The sequence below is a fragment of the Rosa chinensis genome, chromosome 1, assembly GCF_002994745.2.
Source record: "Rosa chinensis cultivar Old Blush chromosome 1, RchiOBHm-V2, whole genome shotgun sequence".
NCBI classification, from domain to species: domain Eukaryota; kingdom Viridiplantae; phylum Streptophyta; class Magnoliopsida; order Rosales; family Rosaceae; genus Rosa; species Rosa chinensis.
This window is the reverse complement of record NC_037088.1, coordinates 67,328,740-67,339,332: the sequence shown is the minus strand read 5'-3', so window position 1 is coordinate 67,339,332 and position 10,593 is coordinate 67,328,740. Positions and strand designations below refer to the sequence as shown.

The following is a 10,593-nucleotide window of genomic DNA, read 5'->3' as shown; positions in this document are numbered from 1 at the left end:
ATGAGCAAAGGTCATATGTTAGAGCATCTTTAACCATTTAGTCAAAAGCCAAAGCCATATGCAAAATATGACTCCCCTAATGTCATTACTATTCATTCAATTTTTGCATCTCCAACCATTTTTAGTCAAAAGTCAAAGTCATTTAATAAATTAATCATTTTCGAGAATTAATTAACTACAATTGCAGCACATGCAGTGGGGCCCACCACTTTTTCAGCCAAAGAAATTTGGCTTTCGTTCTACAAACTTGAGTCAAAATGACTTGAGTTATGGCTCAAGAGTCAAAATAGCTAAAGTAAGAGCATGGTTTGAGATCTCTCTACCAAAAAGCCAAAGTCAAAATGACTTATAGCTAAATGGTTGGAGATGCTCTTAACAAACAGGAGCATGAAAACAACTTTAAAAAATGGCAAATCATTGGCCTCACTTCTGAGCTGCTCTGTTGCATCTTCAACCAATAATCTAGCATCATTTAGTTCCTGAATCTTTATTTCATCTTCACCATGCAAATTATCAGTTTCCACGGAAGATATTATTGCCTCTAGTTCTTGCTTTCGCCTCTTAAGGTTCGTAGTTAAATTAGTCTCAAGCTCTGCCTTTCTTGCTTCAGTCTATCAGTATTGAGAAATAAATGCACATCAGGAGACATTAGAATGAAACTTGCACATAAAAACACACGGACAGTGAGTGCTACATACAGCTTACCTCAGTTCAATCCGCCTTGCATTTAATAAGCTTCTCTTTAAGATTTGCTATTTCAGGGTTCAATCTTGAGAGAAGATCCTTCTCCTCTTGAGTCAAACGATCAATGAGATCGGTACCCATTTCAACATGCTTCATGGCCATACTAGCTCTAAGCTGATCAATTTGAACCCGCACATCAGCAAATGATTTTTCCTACAAAAGAAAGAGGATAAGCCAGTCGAACAGAGAAATGATAAAAATAAAAAATAAAAATAGTATCAAAGGCTCAGATTGCTACATGAATTCATCTCAAATCCCAAAAATACCTTATTCCCAGGTGCTTTTTATAACTTAAACTTTGCTGCTTATTAGCATTCGCAATGTCCTGCTTACGCTATTCCAGTTCTAATTTGACGTGGGCTCGCTCAGCATCAATTTTCTGTTGTTCAGTTACAAGTTTTGTAATTTTCTCATCTATCTGTAAGCTAAATTTAGGAAAAACAAGACTAACAACTTGAAAAACTCATAGGATAATGAAGACAATAGTTCAACATTCACTAGAAAAACGATGGTAGCTTGACTGTTACTTTTTTGTGCTTACTGCTTATGTCACTATCATCACGTTATAGGAATAAAATATGCCAAATGAAATATATACTAGACAGTATATTTGTTTTATTACAGAATACCTATTCAGGAGGGGCATGCAATTATGTTTGAGCTAATTAACAGAAACCTTAAGAATTGTAATAGAACTTGTTGAACAAAAGACCAATTCTCAAATTTTCCCTTTTGAACTCAGTTACTCACTTTCCAAAGATATGGTCTACGTAGCTACAGAGGAGTGATACCTTCTTTCTTAAACCAATACTCAAGATATTTTTACATGTACAGAAGAACCTGAGCGCGAAGCAAATGGAATGTTTGGGAATCCAAAATCTAGGAATGAGAAAATGCAAACAAAACACCAGCTCCCAACACCCAATCTTCACAAAGCTTTTCAGAGTTGAGTTAAAAGTAGGGAGCTGTTACTAATTCCCATCATCTTGATATGATCAAAAGGAAACGATGTTTAACATAATAATGGACATCGTTCCTGCAATACTAAAGATGTTTAACATAATAATGGACATCGTTCCTGCAATACTAAAGAATGTAGATTGAATATTAAATAGTGGGATATATGGAAAATGCGCGTGAAGCTCATAAACAACAAGCAAAAGTTTAATGATACCGATGTGTGACATAGTATAAAACATCGTTTATAGAACGAGTAACTATGTTAGAAATAATACTTGTGTTGTTAGACCTCTACTTCATTAAGCATTAAATGCTAAAATATGTAGGTTTAACAATATCTAAACACACCAATATGTCATCATAATAACGGTTTTACAACCGATGTCTATTTTGTTATGAGACATCGGTTTTTAACTTATGTCTTTTTTTTCGTGATCTTTAATATCACCTACTAAGACATCGGTATTTTTTTTTTTAACATCGGGCAGGAACCCATGTCTGAGGCCAAAATTCTAGTAGTGAGATCACAGATCCTCAATCATGACTCAGCCCTAATATGACTCCTAGTAGGAAAGAACTTTCAATAAGAGATGTCCAATAAATCCTAAAACGATCAGGACTTTAATACCACGATTTTAACAGTTGAAAATATCTTTGAAACGCAATAACTTAAAGCCCAAAAGATACTTTCCGAAAATCGACCTTCCTAAATCATAGGACTGACTTGGATGACTTCTTTAGAGCATTGTATAAGGATGCCAACACACACACAAGAAACTTGTAGGAACAAACCAAAGAGTGAAGTTGCAATAACCCAATTTTCTCTATATATTCAGAATGCCATTTAACTATCGCAAATATCTTGTTTACCTCTTCTTCTTCCCAACCACCAATCAAAGATCCAAACTTCATAACTTTTCCTTTAGTCTTTTTTGTACCGAGGATGCTTCGACAACATTTGCTTATGCGGAATCAGTCCAGTGCGCTCATCGTGATAGTCGCTTGCAAAAGTCATTCATCGCATTAAAGGTTGCAGATGATTCGAGAGATGTTTGTGTGTATGTAGCTAGGAGTTCCAAAACAGACATAAAGGATATCTGGGATGAGGACCTGTGAACTGTGGCGTGCAATTGAGATATGCCTGCAAAACAGTTTTTCAATATCAGTTTTATGCTTGTATGAACAAAAATTGTGGTATCACTTTTATGCTCTCCCCAATATCTGCTGCCTCCGAAACCTTAACAGGTCCACTAAAAACTTCAAGAACATCAACCTGCCATGTCAGTTGATAACTTTCAGCTTGCATTTGTATTGCGTTTAAGGGAAAAACATTAAGAAAGAAGAAAAAGAAAATATATGCCAATTCTTACCTCCTCAACCACCTTCTTATACATTTTTCCCAGGAATTATAATCACATGCCTTGGTGCAGAATAAATTGTAGTATTTCGTTGATGACATCAAAATTTTGTTACTCACATCTGAAACTGGTGATCAATCACTACTACAAATATGACTTTTAATGACAATGTTTAGATGACATTTGCTCAAAAACGTCATTAAATACCCTTTCTATGACGTTTTTTATGACGCCGCTTGGGAATGCTGTGAAACGGTAAAGTAGCAAGGATAGTGTAGTCTTCACGGAGCAATCGGATTGGAGGCATTTTTCGGCGGAGGAGAGACTGAAGAGGACCCTTGTCCCAACGTCCAGGTTCAAAGGCAAGCCGATGTCCTTCAACAACAATCAAGTATCGCTTTGAAACCATATCTTATTCTGGATTGTACAAATTTGTAGTCACTCAGTCTCAATAACATGATATTGTAGTATGGTTACTTGTCAAGGAACTGCGAGATATAAATGTTTGTTTAATTTTTAATGAGTATTGACATTATAATCATCATGTGACACAAACTGCTGGACATATTTATGATATTATTGTAGTCAATAGAATGATATTTCAGCTGGTTAATTAATTGAATTTACTTGTATGGTTACTCGACACAGCTAAACTGTCATACACTTGAATGCCTGAATGCTTCTTATTTTGGACAGGGTCATCCAATGGAGATCAGAGAGTTTTTTGTTTTTCGGAGTCCTACCCATGGGACAACAAATTTTGGATTTATATATAAAGATGGCATAATCATGAGTGTGGATTCCAGAATCATTCTCATAGACGATTTTAATCAGATAGGTAAACTATGTTATAGTTGTTTTTTTTTTTGTTGAGTAATTTGCATGATAAAAGTCTGACCGTTATGATTCACTAGCTACTACAAAAAAAACATTCAATGATGTTTGAAAAACGCCATGAAAAACGTTTGAAAAATATCATAAAATGGTTTTCATGGCGTTTTTCAAATGTCATGCAGAACGTCGTCTCTATTGGTGCCGTCTTATGTGGCATGAATCAATAACATGACTTGTTGATGTTAAACCATGGATCCCTGATGTTATAGACAAGAATAAGAGAAGGAAAATTTCTGATATTGCGGATCCTTCTCAAATGAAAGCTTTAAGATTGCCTGACTCTAAAACAGCTGGAAAGGTGTGGAGAATTATATATATAAATCCTCTTTCAAAAATTTGTTCGTAAATAAACCCACCCCTTTAGTTTTCATTTTGGTGGTCGTTGTTTTCCCCCACCAGTGGAAACTCACCTTCTAATTAACCACGCTTTTTTCTTTTCTTTTCTTTGGGTTTTATACCAAACAAAGCAAATTCTGCTTTAGTTTTGTTCAGTTAGAGGACATACTTTTGCTGATTTTGCATCTAAAACTGGTACAAATTAGTGTATGCATACGTATTTGCTGTAGGAACAAGGTCATCTACATCCTTGATTCCAGATTCTATAACACCACATTGACGGTAATTAATGGAAATTGCAGGTTGTGAGACTAATGCATGTACACCAATGATGGCTTGGCTCTGTTAGCGCTGGCCTCCAATGCTGTTCACAAGATTTGGAAATGGCCGCGTGGTGACAGGAATAATCCATCAGGAAAGGTCTGGCTAGCTTCTGCCTTCTGTCCTCTGTCCTTCCCTAAGTGAATTGCTATCTGTTATTTAGTTTATGTTTCTTTTGGATTCCTACCTTGTGATATTTTCTTCCAGGCTAGTGCATATGTTGTTCCACAGTTGTGGCAGCCTCGGAATGGAATTCTTATGGCTAATGATGTAAATGACAATAAGACTGCTGAGGAATATACTGCATGCATTGCTGTATATAAAAATGGTTCTTACATGATGTCTGCATCTGGCGGTAAAGTCTCTTTGTTCAACATGATGACATTTAAGGTATGCTATTACTGCTTCTTTTAGAACCATCTACAAATATCTGTAGCGTAATTTTTGCACTTCATTTATATTTGATATCTCTTATATTCAATCTCATTTAATTAACTTTCTTAAACCTGGGGTTTGTTTTCCAGGTCATGAAAACATTTGCATGTGTCTCCTCCTCCTGCTGCCACTTTTCTGGCATTCCATCCTCAAAATAATAATATAATTGCTATTGGCATGGAGGACTCTACTATTTTAATATATAATATCAGGGTTGATGAGGTAAAGATCCCACCCATGGCTATATCTATATTCCTGTTGTCTTTGAGATTTTGTTCATTTTGTCTGGTTATTTGAAAAACTAAATGTCAGATGGAATTGACAGGTCGAAACCAAACTGAAGGGTCACCGGAATCGGATAACGGGCCTTGCGTTTTCCCAAACTCTTAACATACTGGTTTGTTCAGGAGCTGATGCCCAGGTTAGTGGTTAGTTACTTATAATGGGCACATTTTAGTTTCTTATAAACATGAAATGTTTTGCCATTAAGATGAGTTACTGCTTCAATGAAAAAAAAAAAGAAGTGTTAAATCTTATTTCAATGGATATTGTTCCATATTTGATTCCATAGACTATAATTGCTTGATATTTTCATTTACTCTAAATGACTTGGTTGTAGACTTGTAGTTATGTGTGTGGAGCATTTTTGGGTGGGAGAAAAAGAAAACAAGGTTAATACAAGCACCAACTGGTCGGCAATCCCCATTGGTTGGAGAAACAAAAATTCAGTTTCATAACGATCACACACAATTGTTGGTTGCCCATGAAAGCCAAATTGCTGTGTATGACAGCAAGCTTGATTGTTTACGCTCTGTAAGTTATCCACCAGAGTGCAGTCCTTACTATTTCATCTTGAATTGCTGAGATTAAGTTGATAATATTGTTTTGGTGGTCAAACAACTCTAGAAGTTAGAAATGAGCTATTTGCAATGAACTTTTGTGTACAGTTGGTTAGAAGATACTTATCTGTGCCAACGCCTGATACATATTACTCTTGTGTGAGGCACTTTTTCATTTTCAATTACTCGGTAATGTAACGATTTACAAAATCTCTTAGGTTTAACTACGGTAAAAATTTATCTGTCTAGAAATGCTTGAAGTCTTGAACAATGAGATTTATTTATTTTAATCCATCATCTTTTAGAATAGAAAAATATGTACGTCTTTAGTGTAATTTGATTTTTCTTCCTTCCATCCCCTGTATATTGGCAGTGGACTCCCAAAGATGCACTTGCTGCTCCCATCTCATGGGCAATATATTCATGCGATGGTTTGTTGGTTTATGCTACTTTTTGTGACGGTGTTGTGGTTTATTCTACTCTTTGTTGAATAGAAACCCTGTTCCTTCTGTCTTTTTCTCTTACTATACTAAACCTAAATTGTACATTTGCAGCGGTGGCAACCCCTCCTATCCTCTGGTTGTAGCAGCTCATCCATCTGAACCTAACCAGATTGCAGTTGGCATCACTGACGGGTCAGTGCATTTGGTTGAACCATCTGATGCAGAGCTGAAGTGGGGTGGCACACCCTCTCAAGGGATAATGGTCCTTCCAATTCATCAAATCCTTCTCCTAGTGGTCAAGCATCAGAACTTCCTTCCAGGTGATAATTAAGTTATGTTCAAGACGAGTAGACCAGACAGACCATGCTGCAGTTTCGTGAATTTTAGCTAGTATTACCTTACCCAATTTTTCGGCCGAGCCATTGCTTTGGGTTATGGTTCTTTATTCTATGTAGGGATATGAGGAAAAAAAAATGAAGAAGAAGAAGAAGAGGAAACTCTTGGGTTGTGGATCCGATTCCACCTAGGACAAAGATTTGTTAATCCTTGATCAAAGAGGAGTGTGACTCAGTTATTTTTGTTGTTATTTTTTTGGTGAACAGGTCAGGAAGAATGTGTTAAGGCAGCTCCTTTTGGACCCTTACCAAAGGGATATATATGGGCTCCCCTGTATATCTGTGACGACCACTTAGGACCCTCCTCTCTATGCGTCTCCTATGTCTTGTCTTATTTGCAGCCAGTATTTTGCGCACATTGACAAAAAACTGCCCTCATTTGCATGATGAGAGTTACAGTGATAGCCGTTGGAAAATTTTTCATGTCCCTCCTGTTTTTAAAACCACTGATGCATTGATAATGCAGATATTCGTCAAGACTCTTATTGGAAAGACCTTAACCCTTGAGGTTTTTAGCTCTGACACCATTTACAATGTCAAAGCCAAAATCCGAGACAAGGAAGGCATCCCCCAAACCAGCAAAGGCTGCTTTTGAATCGCAAGCTTCTCGAGGAGGGGCGCACCCTTGCTGACTACAATATCCAAAACGAATCCACTCTTCACCTGGTGCAAAGGTTGTAGGCAGAGCACATAAGCACATCAATTGCTAAATGGAGAAGTGAATGCTTGTTGGGCTGCTGGACTTTTCTTATGAACTTGTCTCTCTTTTTTAACTTTGCCTTGGAGTGTTGGACTGATTTCAGTGTTTGGTTGCAAGGACTGTGTGTCTAGTTGATTATGATTTGTGATGTAGCCGAAAAAAAACTTGTATTGTTATGATATGTAGATATTCAATTCTTATTTTAACTTGGTCAGGTAATTAACGGAATTTCTATAACTTAGCAAAATGGTCCAAGTTTAGAAACTCTGTCCGAGCTTGATTCAATCCTAGTCTTCAAATCAACACATCTAGGTTTCTGGGCCTGGCTAGAAATTTTTTGTTTGTGTTTCGAGCCCTTTAGATTTTAGAAAAGAATTTTTTGTTATTTTTCTTTATAAACGTGGACAGCTTAATAATATGATCAAAGAAACAAGGGAATGCAACAACTTACCTTTTTGGTTTGAAATTGCCGATCAATATTACCAAAGTCTCTATGCATGCGTGCTCTAGAATTAGAATAAGACGAAGTATAAGAAAATTAGAGCATTATGTTGCACGATTTCTTATCTCAGCACAAACTGAAGAAAGTAGACAAAGAAAGAAAGGGGGAAAAATTCTAAATCTAACCAAGCATGAAGGATGTGTAGGCAAGCATTTGAAACAATTCAGATTAGAACCAAAAGGAAATATCAAACATCAATAATATGCTTCAACTTTTCCTCGATTTCTTTGTGTCACTCTCAATCTGTACTTGCTACTAAACAAAAAAAAAAAATTAGAATAAAATCTTCCGCCGAGAAGTGACCAAAAAGGCCATCATAATTCTAGCTAGAATACGACCATCATCAAGTACTCACGTTTGACAATTAACTCCTCTTAAGTCTTAATCAATCAGACCACGCTTTCATTTTTCTCTTCATCATTTTTCCCGTCATTTTTTTTTCCGTCTGCCTCCTCGTGAGGATTCCAACGGCTACATGGACCTCCGGCTGCCAAGGAGTCGGCAATGGGTTTAATGACCAAAATGCCCTGCCCCACGGCGAAGCTGAAGAACGTGATCAAAAACACCACGAATGAAATGACCGCAAAATCCGAATCGTCCGGCTTCCACACGACCGACACAGCCAGCAGGATAACCTGCACCGGCAACGGCACCAACACAGTCACCGCAAGTGCATAAATCCGCATCCTCAATCCCTTGTTTATCACCAAAGCCAGCACCTTCCATAATGAGAACAAGAACCACATGAAATATGTAACCGCAAAGGCACCAAATATCACGGTGCTCAACAAAGGGTACTTGCACAACACAACCTTGTTACCAAACTTGTCGATTTTCACCATAGAGCTCTGGGTAAAACAAGCCGGCAGCGGTAAAAGCATCTTATCTATCGGCGAGAACAAGAAGAATATCTGGACCAATAGCAAGGGCACACATGTTGACAGCACGAAGATGATCGCCCATGAGACATTTGGAGTCTTCTTCTTGATCGAAACATCAACAAGAAAGAGCAGAGTACCTAAGAAAGCTGGCTGGAAGAACCCTAGCGAGGCGCTCACGTGTACCTTGCAAAACTGGGCTTCTTCTTTGTACCCGTCGACCTTGAAGAAGGTTGAGAGGAAGGGAAAGGGGCCGTAGAGATAGCTGCGGCGGAAGGAAGGGAGGCGGATGAGCTCGTTGAAGGACCAGAAGATGACGAAGATGACGAGGAGGAATCGGACGGTCCAGAGAGAGTTGAAGTGCTGGAGGTGGTGGGCGGTCCGGGACTTGAAGCAGAGGTGGAAGATGAAGCAAAGAGAGAGGAGGGAGAGGAGGAGGAGGGTGAAAATGAAGAGTAAGGTGATAAGGTCGAGGGCGGAGTCCAGGTATGGTAACGTTGAAATGATTAACATGGATCGAGTCGCAAGTAGTTTAATTTATATATATAGTTCGATGATGGATGAATATATCGATATCGATAGAGATAGAAATGATGAAATTAAGAAGTGGCTATCGATATCGATATAGTAGAAATAATTACTATTTCACCACGTCTACGGTGAGAATGTGGTCGATAGAGATGAATATAACGTAGAATAATGGCGGCAATAGCGGCGGAGCAGCTGGTTGCCGAGGAGCTGAAAATGGGGGTAGGAGGTGGAGATTATGCATGGAAAATGAGGAGAATCAAGCAGACTATCGAAGTTAGGGTTCGTGTGTTTTGGGGGAAATTGCATCGGACTTTTTGCAAGGTCGGAATCTCGGGGATGGGGGAGAGAATAAGGTAACGCGTTACAGTTTCTCTCTCTCTCTCTCTCCCCTATTCCGGCCTGCCGGCGGGGAACAGGCTGTGGGAAAGTGCAACAAAGATAGGGAGAATAGAGGAGAGAGAGAAAGAGGTGGAGGTTTTGATTATTTTGGGTGTAGAGAAAGAGAGAGAGCCAACGCAACCAGCTAGAGAGAGGAGAGGAGGAGATCAAATGTGGTGTAATGAGATGTCTCCTTTCATTTCGGGATTTTACGGTTAGAAAATTAGAAATTAGGAATTAGGACCCTCTAATTTCAATTCCACACCTTGTAATGCTAGCCAGCTACAAAACTTATTCTATATGAACAGAATATATACCACTGTGATTTGGAGTATTGATTTGGATATGAGTTGGCATATTAAATACATACACCCTTTGATTTATTGGATAAGCTTGTGTTAAGCAGCAATCAAGGTACTAATTAATTACATGAGGATTTGAACCTACCTTTCTATTATCTTGATAGGTATAACGTACGTAAGACTGAAAACAAAAAGAAAGGTATAAAGTATGCCCTTAATGAAAAAATTGGTTGATGATGGGATTTTTACACCGTTAATGAAATATTATGGGTGATTTTTTTTTCTTTTTGCATTTTAGGGTAAGTGTAATCGGATTCAGTTTTATTTAATTTGTTGTCTCAGAAATTTCAAAACTGCTGTTGATAATTAGATAGCTGATAATGAGTTGGATTGACAGTCCTAGGACGGATTTGCCCATCTGATTTTAAGTGACTAGTTCAAGTATAAGATTAAATATTTGATATAGTTTATTCTTATGTGAAAACAATTTGAAACTACCAGCCAGTTAAGAATGCTAGCAGCAATATCGGTGAGCTGTGACTTGTTGGTAAATTATAATTCAAACATTGTAATAATG

At 37.8% G+C, this 10,593-nt stretch overlaps 1 protein-coding gene and 1 pseudogene across 1 annotated transcript; one reads left to right on the top strand and one right to left on the bottom strand.

The window, feature by feature from the left end:
* The first annotated feature begins 2,806 nt into the window (after positions 1 to 2,806).
* LOC112172700 lies at positions 2,807 to 7,406 on the top strand (annotated as a pseudogene).
* Positions 7,407 to 8,316: 910 nt separating this feature from the next.
* LOC112172691 lies at positions 8,317 to 9,318 on the bottom strand. Its single transcript, XM_024310147.1, has one exon. The coding sequence runs from the start codon at positions 9,316 to 9,318 to the stop codon at positions 8,317 to 8,319; it is 1,002 nt and encodes a 333-aa protein (XP_024165915.1).
* Positions 9,319 to 10,593: the final 1,275 nt, after the last annotated feature.

Bases quoted from the DNA above. Each gene is read 5' to 3' on its own strand.
- LOC112172691 (XM_024310147.1), bottom strand. From the start codon at position 9,318: ATGTTAATCATTTCAACGTTACCATACCTGGACTCCGCCCTCGACCTT.